Genomic DNA, 20,206 nt, shown 5'->3' on the forward strand with positions numbered 1-20,206 from the left:
TGGCTTTTCTATAGGTAGAGAATTGCATCAGGAGTGAGATATCTACTGGAGCGGTAGAAGGACCCCACCATTTTTCCAGCGACTTTGGCAATGGATCTAAGAATGTGGTTTGGAAGATCATTGATGTAGATCAGGAAGAGAGTTGAATCCAGGATGGACCCCTAAAGGACTCCAGCATTAATACTGAGAGCTTCTGATTTCTAACCATCAACCACTACTCTTAATAGTTGATAAGACATTTCCAGCTATACCATGACTGGAGATCTTGTGAAGTAGACTTTTTATGCCGTACCTTATACCAAGAGCAATTGATATGTCAGAGCAATTGCCCTTGAGATAGCAATACACATGAAAAAATTGAAATAGCATTGAATATTTCAATATTGGTATGCATAGAAAGAGCTTGATGAGCTAAGAAAGAATCTTTTTAAATTTTTGAAATCTGATTAAAATTAAGGAAGTTATGGCTATTTTTGTACCTCACACGTTTGGATATTTTTCCCTCTTTAAGACCATATGCGTTTCGTCACATTTTTTGCACTACTTTTTCAGTAAAAATGTCATATCTTTGTTAAAACACAAGACTAAGAAATGAAATTTACCATATAAGTGTATTTTTGTACAAGGAATCAGAATATGCAACTGAAAATCTCCCAAAGTTTATGGTTTCCAAATAATCTGCAGTAAATGTGCATAAATATGCAGCAATTCCTTATAAATGCCATGTATCCATAAACAGAAAAGAAGTTGGAGAACTCAAAGTTGAATTGTAATGTGCTTTATGTACAAAAAACTTAAATCTAAACATAAGACCATTTAAAAATGAATATATTGCAATATTTCTTTGGTATTATTGTAGATTAACACCTTCTGTTTAACCCCACTCAACTCCTTCTGACCACCCCTCCAAAATGTGATTCTACCTTTTTAGGAAATTATGTATAAAATGCCATGAAATACTTTAATGAAAGATAAACAAATTATTTTAGAATTGAATGTAAAATAATTTCCTATTACAGGTCATTCTAGCATTTTAGGGCAGTTAACTTTTTTTTTCTATGGGAAAATATGCATGCTTTTTTTTTTTTTAAGATGATTATGTGTAGTTTTAAGAGGGTTTCTATGCAATGAGAATATGAGGAGGGTTGCCATTCGGTCTTTGAATTAATTGTAGGGCTAAGGAAAATTATGTGCGAACATACTGAAAACTTGACAGAGACAAAGCTAACAAAAACAATATTAGAGGGGGAGCGGTTAGTTTCACAAAAATTTAATGTAAAATAATTCATCATTTCCTGGCCATTCTAGCATTTTAGGACAGTTAACCAATTTATTTTTATGTGTATTTTTCTTTAAGGAAGGGTCTATTTTTTGTTTGTTTTAGATGCTTGTATGTGGCTTACAGAGATATTTTGTTGGGGGGGGCGCTTGCCACTCGAACTTAGTGTTATTGTTAGGGTTAAAGAGTGTTTTAGGAGGAGACTTGCCACACATAATTTGTATTAGAGGTAAAGTTAAGAGAGCTTTTTTTCAAAGAGAGCGTTCAAAAATTTGTTGATTTCTATTTTCGAGATTGAAGGTGTTAAATTCCATAGGCCGTTTATACTACGCTGGAGCAGGTTGTAAAATATCTTTCGCTTAATAAGTAGAAAAAAAAATAACAAAATAGAAAGCTTCCTAATTGTAGTTTGATGTGTTTTCTAACTGCTTTTAAAATTTCAAGAATATTGATATAGATTTTGAGGGTTTGTATTACTATACACATAGATTCGAAAAAGTTGTCAAAAAAAACAAATATATAACAAATAAATGTTATCAAAAGCAAGTTACTTTTCTACCTAACTGGATAATTTTTTAGTGTTTTTATTTAATGTAACATGTTTATTCAGCTTGAAAACAGTGTTTACTAATGTTTTGGAAAATTTAAAATGGCGCCCGCCGCCCGACTCTCTTGAAACGGTGAGTTTGGGGAAAAGAGTTAAAAATAAAAAAGTAGACAAAATACTGCTAGAAACTCGCTCAATATGTTACCGTAACATAGGCTGACATATATTCGGTGAGTTTTTAACAGTATTTTGTATAGTTTTTTTTTTTTATTTTTAACTCCTTTTCTCAAACTTACCGTGTCAAAGAGAGTCGGGCCGGGCGCTATTTTTAATTTTCCAATACATCGGTAAACACTGTATGTATTTCGAGCTGAATAAACATGTTACATTGAATAAAAACACAAAAAATATATCCAGTTAGGTAGAAAAGTAACTTATCTTGCCTTTGATAACATTTATTTGTTATATATTTGTTTTTTGACAACTTTTTCGAATCTATGTATGAACGAGATTTTGATACTTATTTTGATTTAAAAAAAAAAAACATTTGTGGCTGTTCGCAGTAAAACATTGTTTTAATTCGTTGTTCAAGACTAATTTAAAGAATAAAAGTGCATGCAAGCTTCCTAATTGTAGTTTTTGTTTTTTAACCATGTTTTTAAATTTGACGAGCTATGTAAGAAATTGCAACAGATTCATAATGCCGAATTGGTTGGGATTGTTATTATACATTCTGAAAACCGAATAGTTCTAAACTAATGTTATTCTGATAACAAAATAGCTCTCATTAAACGTATAAGAACATTTATATTCATATTTTCATATTTTTCTTAATTCGTTCTTGAATAAAAATTAAAGAACGCGTGTTGTTTACACTGTGCTGTGCTATGGCTGATTCTACAGGCTGGAGCTGCTGCTGCTTCTTTAAAATACTAACTTCATTTGACCAAATTCGAGAAATATAACAATTTTTTTTTCGGGTAGGTCCTTTTAAATTATCAATTACCGTGGTCCTACTCAACATAAAATAATACTTTTAATTGATAAAGATAGTAAAAAGATTGATTTACTTACTACTGGGTGTCCGAATAATTTTTTTTTCAAAATGTTCAATACTCGTCATATTAAAGTCTTATTTTTAACACGACAAAAAAAGAAATGGTCAAAAATATTTCGGACACTTGACAGTATTAAGATTAACACCTCTTCTAATTGGTTCCCAAATTTCATGACGAAATTCTTCATACAATCACGGTACGGACCTTTAGAAAACAGGGGGGGTCATTACAAAACCTTACCGAAAACGCCATTTTATGACGTTCACATTTTTATCACTTTATTTGCTTAAAACTCTTAAAATATATAATGTACATTCATATTTATTAATTCATTTGAAAGTATATTCATTTCCGAACAAAACAGTAGTAATTTGAAGACTTGAAGTGCTTTGGTTTAAAAAATATGGCTATTTTAGTAGAACTACCTTGAAATCTGTGATTATCCAAAGCGTTTTTTCGTCCGTGTGTATTACTACTTGAGATGAAGCCTCCATCGAGGCATTCACCAATCCTATGAGATATAACTGTAAGCACGTCTGCTGTAGTTTTATCTAGCAGAACAGAAACCATATTGCATGTCACTAAGGTTATTTTTGCTGAGATAGTTGACTACTTATTTAGCACAGATTCCAGCAGCTTACTCATGATGCATAGATTTATTGGTCTGTACTGAGAGGGAGATGAGCTATCACCTGAATTCTTAAATACAGGGCATACTAAAGACATTTTCCAAGATGTTAAGAAGCATTTCTCCTTAAGACAACACTTAAATAACTTTTTAAGTATGGGTGCTAGTTCCTGTTGAAACCTTTTGAGCACTATAATTGGAATGCCATCAGGGCCAGTTACCTTACTGGAATCAAGGTTTTTGATTAGCTTGGCAACATCATGTACAGATATCTGTATGTCACATAGCATGTTTTCTGATATACAAGGAAATACTGGGGATTGGCAGCCTTGGTCATAAAGGGTAGAATTAGCTGCAAAGTTCTTGGCACAGAGATTGGCTTTGTCTGATGCTGGCGAGATTACCTCGGGTTAGGATAGAGCATACACTTCTGTTGAGGATTTTGTTTGCTATTTGCCAGAACTGATGGGAACCAAGCCGCTGCTCAGCTACCTTGGACTTGACATACTGAGCATATAACTCTCTCGCCTTCTTTATTACTTTTTTACAGTGGTTGCTGGCGGTCCTGAAAGCGGCTTTAGTCTCAGTACATCTATTATGTGGGAAGTAATGGAAAAAGTGATTTCTGTGCGCAATGGCAGCAGCACATTCTGGGGAGGTTTTAGGTTTTTGCTGGAACATTTTTGAGGGTATGAAACTGTCTATACCTACAGTTAACTATTCCGTCAGGTCTGATATTATAGAGGACACATCCTTTTTAAACATGGCATGCAGAGGTAGGTCTGATATAAATGTACAGAAGCTATCCCAGTCAGTCATAGAGTATTGATATACTGTACGATGGGGAGGTATGTCTGAAGACCTATTACATCTTGTTTTTATCTTAACTGATATGACAGAGTGGTCGGAGGATCCCAGTGGAGACTGAACGGAAGATGAGCATAGCTCAGGGCAAGTTGTGAGAAAAAGGTCTAGGAGACTTGCATACTGACCGTCAGTGTTGGGAACACGGGTGGGTTCTTGGACAATCTGAGTGAGGTCATAAGCAATGGAGAAATCTTGGTAGAACTTCCCCTCATCATCAGTCTTGTTTGAGTGGGTTAATCATTCCATGTTGTGAACATTGAAGTCCCTACAAACGTGACGATATGGACACCATAGAGACCGATGTACAGGACTCCCAATCTGCATGAGATGTGGAGATAATGAGACACAATGACTGTCAAAAGGAACCAAAATGCGTTAACTGTCACAAGCGCAAATTCAACGGAATGCAAAAAATGGAAAAAAGAAATTCTTAAAATAAGACACAAAAAACATAACTTTTCAAGAAGCTTGTAACTTTGCAGAAAACACCAAATGTGCTGATATAACAAAAATAAGTATACAGTCTACCTCTGAACTAAATAATAATGCAACAAAAACCAACTCTTCCAACATCAAAATTGAGGTCTTCACAAAACTAATCTATGAACTGAAAGAAGAACTAATGGAAGATTTAAAAAAAAAGAAAAAACTATGGAACAAATCATCACAGAAAGCAAAAACTATATAATAAAGATTATAACCAAAACAGAACAAAACTCCCAAACTGAAACACAACCCAAAAAACCCATGAAACGCCACCATCTATAGAAACAACCCCTCTTATGAAAAAAAAAAAAAAAAACAAGTTTTAAAAGAACTCTGCGAAACCTCACCCAATAAGGAAAAAAAAGTAAAATTAACAGATCATGCTCAACGTCCAAATCAAGAGTCACAACACAAAACAAATTTGAGGGAATGGATGTGAAGTAACAAAGATCAGACACACACGACCAAAAAACAACAAAGCATATATATATATATATATATATATATATATATATAAACAAACCAAACTTCTAGAATCTCTGTTCTTACCAGAGAAACAAACAAAAACTACCATAGGACAAAGCTTAAAACCAAACTACAAAACCATGGGTAAAAAAATAATCCAATGGAACTGCCGTGGTTTGAAAGCAAATATGTAGTTCATTGAACTACAACTATTGATAACACAAAAACAACCTACAATAATCTGCCTTCAAAAAGCCTTTCTGAAGCATGACAGCATAAACATCAAGAACTTTCAAACATTCAATTACACCCATAATTCCAGAGGCAGAGCCTCAGGGGGAGTATCGATTCTGATCCGAAGCGACACACCCCACAGTAAGGTAAATATCACCACAAATATCCAAGCAATTGCCATCTACACAAAACAATAACAGTATGCTCTACATATACCCCACCAAACGAAGATATAGATAAAGACTATTTAAAAAACTAATCAATCAATTGCCCAAACCCTTCGTCCTGTTAGGTGACTTTAATAATCACAATATACTATGAGGGTGTAAAGACACCAATAAAAAAAGGTAGAACAATTGAAGAGATCATCAACGAAAATAATATATGCCTGCTTAACAACAGTTCACCTACATACATCAATCCATCTACTGGAAATCACTCCACTACAGATCCCAATAGCAATATCAAGAGAGAACAGATAATCATTATGATACCACCAAAGTCGGTTATATCATCATTGTATCCCTGTGGAGGCTGGGTGAATGGGTTTCCCCCCAGGCTCTTCCCAAATAGGACTCCAAGGTGGGTGGGGAACAAAGATGACGAAAAAAGAAAACAAAATATATGGCTTATTCCTCCCAAAAACCACCCAACCACCCAAAGAGAACCCACTCTGATGTCAGAGGAAGAGACGATAAAACCAAGGAACTCAACATTCGTAGTAATAGAATCAATAGAGGAAACTCCTTTGAGCAAACTATCACCTTTTAAAATTTAAAGAAATCTTAAAACTTTAAAACCAAAGTCTATTAAAAAACAATTTAACGGCCGCCTACTAATAGAAACCCATAACGAAGAACAAACTAAAAAAATATTGAAACTAAAATTATTTGAAAACATCAAAGTCAAATGCTACAGACATCCAACCCTAAATACCTGCAAAGGAGTTGTGAAAAGCCACGAACTTGCACTTTGTCCCTTGGAGGAAATCAAGACAAACTTACAGAAACAGAATGTGTTAGATGTTCGTAGAGTCCAAATCAAAAAAAAGTGAGAAAATCGATACCAACACATATATACTAACTTTTGATTCCCTCACCATACCCAAAGAAGTGAAAGTTGGACATATGAAAATAAATGTAGAAATTTATATTTCAAACCCCTTCCAATGCTTCAAGTGCCAGAAGTTTGGACACCATCAAGATCGGTGCACACGATTACCAGTGTGTGGAAGATGTGGAGAAAGCGGCCCACACATTGACTGCAGAAAAGATTTCAAGTGTGCCAACTGCCTTGGAAATCATGGCGCTGGCTCTAGATATTGTGAAATATGGAAAAGAGAAAAAGAAGTGGCCAAACTAAAACATACAAAGAATATATCCTACCTAGAGGCCAGGAAAATCATTGAAACTAAAACATATGCAGATGCAACTAAAAAAACTACTCCAATCAACAATCAAAATGGTCATATACATGTAACGGATACAACTGACAAGAAAATTGATGTCTTAAGCAAACTAATAAAGGAGATGAAAGAACTATTAGAAGAAATGAGGAAAATGAATAGTGCAATGTCTGCAACCAATCCAAGGATAATATTAAGTAAAGACACTACTGAACCACAAAAAGAAACAAAACCACAAACCATTTCTACAAAAACAACCGAACAACCATCAAACACATCACAAGCCAGAAAAGAATCAAAAATCCCCTCCAGACAAAAAAAACAAACAAACAAAAACAGGAAAAGAAAGATCCCGATCTATATCCCGAACAGGGACTCCGACAGAAAATAGATTTGAGGGATTGGAGATGATGGAAGTTGAACACAATTCCAAATGATGAACAAAATATTACAATGGAATATCAGAGGGATAAAAGCAAACCAAAATGAACTCACATTATTAATAACAAATATGAGCCCAGCACTTGTCTGTCTGCAGGAGACCTTTCTGAAAGAAAATAATACCATCAACATAAAACACTACACATCTTACAACTACATAAATAAAGATACGGACAGACCTTCTGGAGGCACATCAATACTCGTGAAGAATGAAGTCCCTCAAAGACAAATAAATATAAACACAAACTTGCAAGCAATTGCAGTTTCAGTGACTCTACATAGAACTATAACACTTTGCTGAATCTACATCCCTCCAAAAGATACAATCAACGAAACTGAGATAACTCAATTAATAAAACAACTCCCTAAACCCTTTTTTCTACTAGGAGATTTCAACAGTCACAATGTAATATGGGGAAGTAAAGAAACAAATAAAAAAGGAAAAGAAATAGAAAACATAATAAATAAAAATAATCTATGCCTCCTTAATAATCAAAACTACACCTATATGTACCCAGCAACAGGTACTTTCACCGCCATTGACCTTACCTTATGTGATCCTTCCATATATATGGACTATGATTGGAAAGTACACAATGACACCTGTGGGAGTGATCATTTCCCAATCATTCTGGAAAGTTTAAGTACTAGTACTGAACAAAAAACACCCAAATGGAACCTCCATAAAGCGAATTGGGAACACTTCCAGGAACAGTGCAAAAACCAATTAATTATCGAAAAGAAAGATGAAGATGACCATTTGAACTACTTCATTAAAACACTCACAAACATAGCAAATAATACCATACCGAAAACAACCAAAACCAACAATCACAACAAACCTTGGTTCACAAAAGAATGCAGAAAAGCCATCAGAGCTCGATGAGCTGCCTTGAGAAATTTCGAAAAGTACCCAACAAGCGAAAATCTGGATTTCTTCAAAAACAACAGCAAAAGCCAGACGAATCATAAAGGAATCCAAAAGAACAACATGGAGAAATTATATATCCAAAATTAATGTGAATACCAAGGCAAAAACAGTTTGGAAAATGATGAGGAAAATAGAAGGAAAGTGTAGTAGTACACCAATATCCCACATCTCTAAAGGCAACAAAATATACACCGATCAAAAAGACATTTCCAATAACCTGGCAGATAATTTATCAAAAATTTCATCATGTGACAAACAGAAATTCAAAAAGATTAGAGAAAAGGAAGAGAAGAAAATTCTATTTAAATCACAAAATACCGAAAAATACAACCAACCTCTTACCTTGCCTGAATTAAAAGAATCGTTAACCAAATCCCATGACACAGCTACAGGGCCTGATGAAATTCCATATGAAATCCTCAAAAAACTTCCAGAAACCTCAATGAAATACCTACTTGAAATTTTCAATATTATATGGTCCAGTGGAAACGTACCTGAGACCTGGAAAGAGGCCACAATAATACCAATCCCCAAATCTGAAAACTCAAACATCCAATCCCAATCAAGTAACGTCTCAGATCCATTGAATTTCAGGCCAATAGCTCTAACAAGCTGCATTTGTAAAACCATGGAAAGGATTATAAACAAAAGACTAATCTGGTTCCTGGAAACAGAGAATCTTATTACAGAATTTCAAACAGGATTCAGGAAAAACCGAAGTTCAATAGACCACATAGTCAGACTTGAAACCTTCATCAGAGAAGCCTTTGTAAAGAAGGAACATTTAACAGCAGTGTTTTTTGACATGGAAAAAGCCTACGATACTGTGTGGAAGTATTACAAGGGATCTGAAGGCGCTTGGACTAAAAGGCAGAATGCCAATTTTTATTGAAAATTTTTTTTAAAATAGACGGTTCAGAATAAAGGTTGGCACAGCTCTCTCGGACTTGAAGGAACAAGAGAATGGAGTACCTCAAGGGAGTATACTGTCAGTGACCCTGTTCAGTATCCGAATTAACAACATTGTAAAAAACCTTAACCCTGGGGTAGATTGCTCCCTATATGTGGATGACTTCCTAATATGCTGTAGATCTAGATATATATCTATAATAGAAAGGAAGCTTCAATTGTGCTTAAACAAAGTAATGAGATGGATGGAAGAGAATGGATTTAGATTCTCCAAAAGAAAAACGAAATGCATGCATTTCTGCAAACTAAAGAACATGCATAATGATCCTGTCCTAACCATGGAAGGAATTCCCATACCCGTTACTGACCAGTACAAATTCTTAGGGATTTTATTTGACAAAAAGTTAACATTCATCCCACACATAAGCTATCTGAAAAAAAAATGTAACAAAGCTGTAAATCTTTTGAGAGTGGTAGCACATACCGATTGGGGTGCAGACAGGGAAACACTCCTTAAACTTTACAGAGCACTAGTCCGCTCAAAGCTAGACTATGGTTGTTTCATATATGGATCAACCCAAACATCATATATAAAAAGCCTAGACCTTATTCACCATACTGGCCTAAGATTGGCCCTAAGAGCATACAGAACCTCCCCCGTGAACAGTCTATACACGGAAGCACATGAACCCCCACTAGATCTAAGGTGAGAAAATTTAGCCCTTCAATATTTACTCAAACTGAAGTCTTTCCCAAACAACCCTGGATACCAATGTACCTTCTATCCTAAATATGAAGAACTCTTCAACATGAGAGGAAAAACTATCAAAACTTTCGGGCTCCGAATGAAGGAAAGCATTGAAGAATCGAAAATTCCAATCTCCAGCATTCACAACTTCATACTGCCTAAAACACCCCCATGGACCATTAAATAAGTAGAAATAAAACTGAACCTAAACAAAAAGTCCAAATCTACCACAAACCCTATTGAATACCACGACGAACTTCAACATTTAAAATTACAATATTCAGACTACACCTTTATCTACACAGACGGGTCTAAAAGCAACAATCACACTGGATGTGCAGCAACGTACCATAAAACCACAATGAAGAGAAATCTTCAAAATGAAGCATCTATATTCACTGCCGAGACTATAGCTATCGATCTAGCACTCAATATAATTTCAGAGGAAACCACCAAAAACTTCATCATTCTCACAGATTCTCTATCAGTCCTATTATCTATACAAAATCAAAAACAAGAAAATCCACTAACAACAAAATTAAGAGAAAAAAATCAATATCCTTGCAACCACTAAAAACATTATTCTTGTCTGGATCCCCAGCCATGTGGGAATCAAAGGCAATGACAGGGCAGATACAGCTGCAAAAAAATCTTCTCACCTTCCAACTGACAATTTTAAGATTCCACATACTGATCTTAGACCCCAGATAAAAGCATACATATAGGAAAAATGGCAACTGCGGTGGAGTCAGCAAGAGGGGAGCAAATTATACTCAATCAAACCTAAACTTAAGGAACGATGTCCGAACATCAAGAGATCACGCCGAGAAGATGTGATACTGACTCGGCTGCGCATAAGACACCAACTTTACTCATTCTTATATACTAAATGGAGAATCAGCGTCAGAGTGCATCCATGCCAGGAGACACTCACAGTAAAACATATCCTAGTTGGGTGTGATGACCTCGCCCCAACTAGAAAACTATATTATACAGAAAGCAATATGGAGGACCTTTTTGAAAAGGTCAACTCAACAAATATTCTAGCATAGCTAAGGAAAGTAAATTTATATAAGAAAATTTAAGGAAATTTAAAGTCCCCCAAATATACACATCCATGTATAAATACAACATTTAATTTCTTAGTTCGATTTTATAAAAAAAAAAGGGAGGAAAGGCTGAAAAAGTCCCCCCCCCCCATAAAAATAGTTTTTAAAAAAAAAAAAGGACTCCGGCATTAAATGACCACATAGGTTGATATGCCGTAAAACCAATCAATCAATCAACCATAATGACCCTTGTTTGAAACTTGAAAATACAGAAATTCCCATTGTAGACGAATATAAATTCCTATGTTTGACATTTGATAAAAAAAAAAAAAAACTGACATTCATTCCCCCACCTGAAGAACCTGAAAACAAACTTCAATAAAAGACTGCAGCTGCCCACACAGAATCGGGTGAAGATCAAAACCTCTTCTGAAACTATACAGGTCATTGATTAGATCAAAACTTGACTATCGGTCGGCTAGAATGACTTACTAAACCCGATCTGCCATGGAGGGCTGAGACTGGCACTAGGAGCCTTCAGGACGTCCCGAGTTGAAAGTCTACACGTAGAGGCCAATGAGATACCAGCAGATATAAGGAGCCATAAATTAGCTGCCCAATACTAAACTAAAATCATGTCCAAACAATCCTGCATACAATGTCATATTCCATCCAAGATACAGTGAACTATTGAACAGCAAAAGAAAAAGCTATAAAACCTTTCAACCTATGAATGAAAACAATATTACAAGAATCACAAATAACAACCAAAAATATCCACGAACATACTATGTCTGAAATACTTGGTTACTCAAAAAACCCAAAGTGATCCTCAAACTAAGTAAACTCCCCAAAGCAAAAACCCTAACCCACCTACCAAGAAAAATTCCACAAAATACTTCTAGACTATCCCGATCATCTACACCTCAACACAGATGACTCTAAGGACCACAACAGGACAGCATACACAGCTGTTCTAAATGGAACACCTCACCAGAAGGCACTACCAACTGAAAGCTCTATTTTCACTGCAGAAGTCTGTGGTATCAACCTTGCTCTCAACATCCTAACAAAAAACAAACAAAGAAGTTTATAATTTTTTTCAGATTCACTCTCTGTTCTATCATCATTGAACAGATTAAACTCAATGACTACCCACAAAACGGTAATCATGTGCTGATTCCAAGCCATATCGGTAATGAAAGAGCAGACTTAGCAGCTAAATCAGCTTTAAACCTAAATCCTGAAACTATCAATATTCCTTACAGACTTAAAATACAAAACCAATAAACTATTTTATGCAAAATGGCAACAGCGCTGGAATAATAAAACAAATAACAAGTTCTTCCAGATTAAATCCACTTTGGGAGAATGGGAACCATCCCCACAAAAAATCAAGAAAAGAACAAGTGGTTATAGCCTGAACACATATTGGCCACACAAACCTTACTCACTCCTACATGCTCAGGTAAGAGCAACCATCACAATGCCTTACATGCCAGAAGACCTGCACAATAAAACATATCTTTGTGGAATGTGGAGCCTATGCTACTGCAAGAAAACGCCACCTAAAATCAAACAATATGAAAGACATTTTTAAAAACACCTGCACAGACAATATTCTCTGATTTCTGAGAGAGATCAAACTATACCTAAAAATATAATATCAAGCCCTTCAAAGAAAACTTTCAATTAACCTTGTCCTCATTCAAAAAAAAAAAAACTAAATTAACAAACATTTTGAAACAAATAAAACAAATCTTCAGCATTAAATGGCCCCACGAAGGTCAAATGCCAACTAACTGACCAATCAACCACCTTCCTCTCCCTTCGCTCTCTTCTAAAATAGTTGGATATTAGCATGATTAGTAATGATGCAAGTACATTTCAAATTTCCGCAAATTTGGAGTGATTAATTTTAAAGATCATCAAGAAAGGAACAGCAACATTTTAGTGTATTTTCAACCCAATCCTAGCATGTAGCTAAATTTCAGAAGATGCTGACCTTTATAGTTTCAAAGATATTTACATTTATACAAAAATGTTTCAAAAAAAGAATTTTCTGAATAGTTTCTTAAAATGCTTTCTTGTTTGTTAAGTGGATGCAGAAAACTTAAGTTTTTTCATAATGCTGAATTAAATTAATAAAATGTGTAGATATCTGTGAATTTACTGTTATTTTATGATATCTGTATATAAATTTGCATATATTTTATTACATGCATGCTTTGAAATTGTTTAGATGAAGATATATAATTTGGATTATTTTGATTACTATTCTCATCTTGGTTGTTAAAAAAAAATAAGTATTAATATTACACATCAGGGCAAAATTAGGTTAAAGGTTGCCAAAATTCATACTAGAATTATCCACATAGGCTCATAGGCTGATGGTTAAAAGTGAGTTAGGGTTAAAAACTAGTCCTAGAAGTTGGAGGTTGATAACAGATAACAGAAAAACAGTTTCACCCAATCGTGGTTGATGGAATGAGAATAATCTACTCATATTGAGGGTTCAGTTTGAAATTTCATACAGCTTCCAGACTTTGACTTTAATGTAAAACTACATGTGGAGATCATTGAAAATTTCCGTATCTAAATTATTGGATTTGTTTTTTATTAGTTTTGTATTACTATGAGCCATTAATGAACATCTCCTTGTGTGTTAGAAATTCTAAGACAAGTGTTCTAATTTCTTTTTCTCTCGTTCAAAATTCATGGTTTCATTCAAAAATTCTTTGTATTTTTAAAAGTTTTTGTTTTTGCTACATTTTTTTTTTTTATCTTTAGGGTATTGATGGCAAGAAATTGATGAGTTTGACCCGAGAACAGATTGTCAACACCACCGGAATGAAGTTTGGTCCTTCGCTGAAAATTTATGAACTTCTTCAACAACTCCGTCATCATGTGGGGGAACAAAATCATTTGCCTCCATCTTGAGCCTGAAATTAAAAAAAAAAAAAAGTTAATAGATTGTGCTCGTTCATTCTAATTAAAACCAGACTGTCCATCATACTTATATGTTCTCTCATATCTGGAAATGAGGGTTTGAAATCGGCTTTGCAACAAATCCAAGCATAAAGACTTCATATCCATTTTGTTGTTTGTGATATAAATGGAATTATTTTTAATTCAAAGTTCATCCATTTTTACTTCTGCTACCATTCTCCCATTTCAATTTGCCTTTCCATGATAAAATTGAAACAAACTTGATACATCGAGCCTTGTTTCTTCTATATATAAAAATGTTAGACAAGATCAAACACAATTTGTTTACAGTAGATTGCCAAAGTCTGAACTACCAAAATGCAAAACGTTACATTATTTTTTTTTCATTATTAAAAAAAAAAAAAAAAAAAATTGTCTCTGTCCAGCCACTCCTCCTGTAAATACTCATTATCGTTGACCCTTCTTGTAACAACCAACCATAAATGTTTTACAATTTTATTCTAATGTTATGAAAAAATCATTGTGTTTCTCAATTTGAAATCTGTTTTCTTGTTCCACCTTTGCTCTTAAAAGTGCCCCCCATCCACTCTGTTATCCCTGCCCTTGTTATATCTTAGTCTTTTATCTTTATCCTGAGTAGAAGAATGGCAAATATGGTTGGTATTTGAAAGCAAATAAATGACTTAGTTTTATACTATAGAGTCTAATCTCGACTATCAATAGAAAAGAAAGTGTTGGTTGAGCTGACAGCATCATTGACTTGAATTGTTTCAATTTGCTAATTCTACTCATCAACATTCTACCCACCATCATAACACTCTTGTTGTTTTATGGTTAAGAAAGTTTATTATAATTTCAGTTTGAACCAAAACCTCTTCAAGTTTTATAATTGTTAAGCGTCTTCAGTTTTATAATTGTTAAGCTTGGAGTCTTGTGAAATTTAATATTATAGATTTTAGTTAAGGAAAAATAAACATTGCTCAATTACATGTGTAAAAATGATATTTATTTTCTCGGTGAAAAAAAAACAAAACAAAGTGAATAGCTATATGATATCTATAGTTCCAATTACAACATGCAATTCTGCTTGTGAATAAAATTTTATGTTGTATGCACTGCAGTCAATGGGTTGCTATTGATATTGAAATGTTTGCCTTCAGAATTGCATGTTGGTTCAAACCATAGCTATTCACTTTGTTTTTAGAATCAGCAAAATATGTGTATGTGTATACAATCATTAACGAAAGTTTAAAGCCATTTAGTTAGAATAAAATTTCTTTTAGGTATTGTATTGTATACTTTTTTTATAATTCGACATTATCAATACTTGATTCCAGTCATTGAAGTTTAAAAAATAAGTAAAAATAAAATCTTCCCAATTAATGAAGAACGAATTGTGGTTTCATTTGTGATAATACAATAAGAAGCTCTGGTGTAATAAGCATAAATTATGTTTTAACAAAACGTGTGTTTAAGTAAAAACCAGAAATGTGCAAAAAAAAAAAAAGCTATCAAAATGTAATAGAAAATGACTAAAACACAAATCTTATCAATAGAATGATTAGACACAAATGATACAAGCTGTCTGGCTTTCAATTTTCTTGTCACATCATTCCTTTTTATAAAACTTTCTATGATCCAAGGCTTGCTTTTTCGCCCAGTTACCAACAGTTTGCAATGAGCACACAAGTTCTTCAACCTATTATAAAATCCATTTAACCATTGCTTTAAAAAGATACAGATGTTAGTTTTATAATTGTTAAGCTTGGAGTCTTATCTTAACTTACTTAAATTGGCTTTCAATCCGATTACCATTTAGAAATTCAAGTGTCAGCCATTTTGTAAACAGCTTAAATCCTAACACCTGCTGATTGGGATACAGTCAGTTTTTTAACACACTGCAAGTTTTTGCAAATTTGATTTCTTGAAACCATCATACAGTATACAATTTGATGAAAACTGATTTGTGATGCGAATCATCAAATTTACAATTTTATTGCTTTCCACTTCTAATGAGAAACAAAAAATACACATTTATCATTTTTATTTATATTTTCATCCAAAACTATTTCATAAAGGTCTGCACAATTTTAATGATTGTGCAAATCTTTTGTCTAAAAACAAACTTGATTGAAAATTTCAAGAACAAGAGTGTGTTTAAAGCAACATCCATCTGCTGAATGTAAAATACTCATACACTTGTCACTGATCATTATTATGTGAAAAGAAGTAATCTATTATGATAATATTTCTTATAATAAATCTGTTATTTTAATGTTTTCTTCAGTCAGGCAATGTTGGGTCCAATTCTATTCATTATTATTGTTTTTTTAAATTTGTCATATTTTTAGTTCTAACATCTTAACACCTTACAGAGTTATCTTAAATTTTAGTTAATGACTTTATCAGGTTCAGATCTGTGGATAAACGGACCAGCAAGTTTGTTTTTTTTATATTACACTTGAATGTCGATTTCTTAAGTAGTTGTCTTGGATCTAAAACTAAAAGTGGAGATCAATTGAATTTTATTGTTCTTCCATGTCATCTTTGTAGATTTGTTATTGTCACTTCTGCTCAAATACTTTCATTTTGTAATAATTGTTGATTTTGATCAAAGCAGAAAAATTATCATCAGACAAGTGTTGTAATTTAAAACATTCTTCATCCTACATATTATTTATCTACATATGTAAAAATCCATTTTATTGCCTTTTGTGGTTCATATGTTGATTTGGTTTAAAGTCTCATAAGCATTCAAGCCTAAAGGGAAGTCTTTCACTTCATACCCACTGCTGGTTGTAAAAATAGATACCATCACAAGGTTTGTTATTTCTTTACTCTCTACGTTGCCTCAATTACTGGTTACACTATCCTGCCGTTGATAAAGATAAATTTTTAATATATTTTTTCTCGTTCTTGGTTGGTTGTAAAAGATTTACTGAACATATTTCGTTAGTATGGGTCTATTCACTATTTCAAAACATTCAATTTATTTCACTTAACAAAAAATATACACGGAATATTTAAATGTATTTTCTTGATCCTCATTACCAGATATAACATCCTGTATGCTCAGTATGTAGCATCACATTTGATTAGTGATCAACCATTCAGATTGACTGTTGTCTTATTGTTAACATAACATTACATTGAAAAAGCTATTAAAAAAAAAAATCATAACATTACAAAGCATCGAGATTTTTTTTCTTTAAATCATGTGAACTTAAAAATATCACCAGCATTACAAATTCTTCAGGGTGCCATGATTATGTTACCCACCTTTCTAAACCTTGGACCATCTTTTACCACTTAATACTCTTTGACCCCCTCCACACACTATTGTTATATCTGATTTATTTCCAAAGACAAAAGAAAATATGTTGTTATGCCACTTTGTCTTCTCACAACCAAATACCACCATTTCTTTTTTCACCCCTACCCTTATCTAAAATTATCCCACCCTCATGTCCTTTCTATTCTTTTTATGTACATAAATAACATGAAACTCTCATACTTATTTTTCATTTATCTTTTCTATTTTTGTTTTCCTTATTGTTTATTGGTACTTCCCCCCGCCCCATCAGTGTTATAATCTATTGTCTATACTAAAAATGTGTACCAATTCTATTTGGCACACTTTTTTGTTTTTATATTGAAATATGATGTACAGCATTTTTTTTTTTTAACTGAAAATTCTGGCTATTCTATAAATATAATATAAAGTGAAATCATTTAAATCAATGGTATATATTTTTAATCCATCTAGAGGAAACTATGTAATAACTTATTAAGGACAATCTATATAATTATAAAACTCAAATACCCTTGTAACAATGTATGTAACCCACTTTCCAGTTTATGACATCCGGTTGTGCATGCGCGCATAACCTGTGCACTGAAAAAAAGCAGATATATCAAAATTTGAATTTAACTATAAGTATTATGGTATCTGTTCAGTGCACATTTACCTATAAGTATGGCCAACCACTTATAATTCAGTAACTGTAAATTTTTTTTTTTTCAAAAATAATCAATTATAATAAACAGAACAACTCATAGAAATCTATCTATATTCTTTTTTTCTTTTTTATATACTTTCATAGAAATGTTTCTGTTATGTCAAAAAAACTATTTTGTTTACATCACAAGCTCATACATGAATTCCGTAGAATGGGCCACGGGTAGTCTAGTCCTTAATTAAATCCTCAGTTGTATAATTAAATCCTTAGTTCCACCTTTTTTAAATGTCACTTCATATTTATTCTTCAATGGAATATCTTAGTTTTCACCACGAATTCAATTTTGATTTGGATAAATGATTCATTAAATAATAATACCTTTCCTGAAGAAGCATATTTATCCTTTTTATGATTAACTTATTAATCTTTAATCTTCTATTGATAGAATGAGGAAATGATCCAGACTTTCAATGTTCTTGATATATCACGTGCATGTTTTAAATGCAATCTCCTCATATACAGGGTGACCCCAAAAAAATATGGGCCCGACTCTAATTAGGCCCTGTTTCTTAGTGTTTCATTTGAATGAAATGAAACTTTGGTCATAACTAGTTGATTATATTCAAAACATCACATCAAAACACTAGGGTCTTTGGCCTTTTTTTCTGTTCTACATTATATGTTCTAGATGGCCTAAATTTAGCTTTTGTTTTTTTTTTTGGTCACCTAACAACCAAATTTTGAAGAGCAGTAGACACACAAAAGTAACTTTGCATCAAACATCAATTGCCTATTTCTGCTTTTGATTTTATTTTTATTTCTTGTACATTGCTATTTCTAAGTCAAATTGCTTTCATACCTTTTTGTAACTCTCACATTTTCTTCTATTTGATGAAAACACAACTTTTCTTGAATGAAAACAGTTGTGTGCCACCTTTCTCTTGTTTTGCAATTTTCATTCTGGTATCATCCCAAACATCATTCTTAGAAGTCTACAAAAACTCTTAACATCTTATCAGTTAAGCTAATTTGATTATTTTTGTTGGAGGAGGGGGGGGGGGCTACTTACTTTTCCTGTGGGAATGAATTTTGATTTTATTATAGACTAGCCTGGGTGCCCGGCATTGGAGGTGTGTGTTGAGCAAAAAAAAAAAAAAAGTGGTAGTAAGCAGACAGGCTCAAACCCATACTGCGAAGGAGAACATGGGGAAAAAAAAAAAAAAAGTGACGTCTTTGCTATTGCGCTCGTTGCTAAACCGGAAGTGACGTACGTTTAAATTAAGGCTAGACAATCGAAAAGAAGGGATGACTTTCGAAAATATCGGCAAAAAAGCGACCTCCCTCCCTGTAGAAAACTGCCCAGTTGAGAGTGAAGGAAGTAATGTTTTTGGCCAATTTTTCGATATTTGTTGCCCGAAAGGTTGACCTTCAAAATGATACTGATCTCTTGAAAATCTGTCAAAAGCTTTAGGCAAACATAGAAACATACATTTAAACAGACAGGTGAGATTTATATTATAAATTAGCTTAGGTGCCCGGTGTTGCTCGGGTGTTTGGAGGGAGGTGTGTGTTGAACAAAAAAAATAAAATAAAAAAGTGAGCCGGAAAGCTCAAACCTGTACTGCGAAGAAGGAAAAGAACATGAAAAAAACTGACATCATTGCTGTTGCGCCCATTGCTAAACCAAAAGTGACATAGGTTTATATTAAGGCTAGTCACTCGAAAAGAGGTGTTGACTTTTGGGAATGTCGGTGAAAAAAGCGACCCCTCCCTGTAGAAAAGTGCCCGGTTGTGGATGAAAGAATTAATGTTTTTAGCCAATTTTTCGATATTTGTCATCCAAAGCGTCGAGCTTCAAAACAGTACCACTCTTGTGAAAATCCGTCACCTCTGTCAAAAGTTTTAGGCAGACATACATACATACATTAAAACAGATAGGTGATATTTATATTAAAGTTGGTTGGTTAGTTGTTTTTGTTTTACGGCATATCAACCCTTTTCGGGTTATTTAATGCCGAATCCAAAGATTTTGAAAAAAAATTTTTAATAAATTATATGTGTTGTTTTTAACCCATATTTAGGACCCTAACAGGTACTACCACTCCGGGTCAGAGTGGACCTGGGAGCAATGGTAATTAAAGGGTGGCTCCACACTCTCCAAAGCCCGCAAGCTGGGGCCTCACCACTGGATATAGTTTGTCATATCCAGGACCTTATATTAAAGAGACCATCTTATCAAAGTCTTAATATA

The 20,206-nt window shown here is 33.6% G+C and overlaps 1 protein-coding gene across 16 annotated transcripts in view; it reads left to right on the forward strand.

Moving 5' to 3' along the window:
* LOC145259156 (MBT domain-containing protein 1-like) overlaps positions 1–14,494 on the forward strand; it is a 498,271-nt gene extending 483,777 nt beyond the window's left edge. For all 16 annotated transcript variants that reach the window (XM_080116886.1, XM_080116877.1, XM_080116884.1 and 13 more), the window contains one exon: positions 13,838–14,494. In XM_080116886.1, the coding sequence (XP_079973012.1) occupies positions 13,838–13,987 (150 nt within the window). In that variant the 3' untranslated portion in view covers positions 13,988–14,494. The remainder of the gene's footprint in view (positions 1–13,837) is intronic.
* Positions 14,495–20,206: the final 5,712 nt, after the last annotated feature.

Source organism: Euprymna scolopes, chromosome 34 (assembly GCF_053919585.1).
Source record: "Euprymna scolopes isolate OS-2025 chromosome 34, ASM5391958v1, whole genome shotgun sequence".
Lineage (NCBI taxonomy): Eukaryota > Metazoa > Mollusca > Cephalopoda > Sepiida > Sepiolidae > Euprymna > Euprymna scolopes.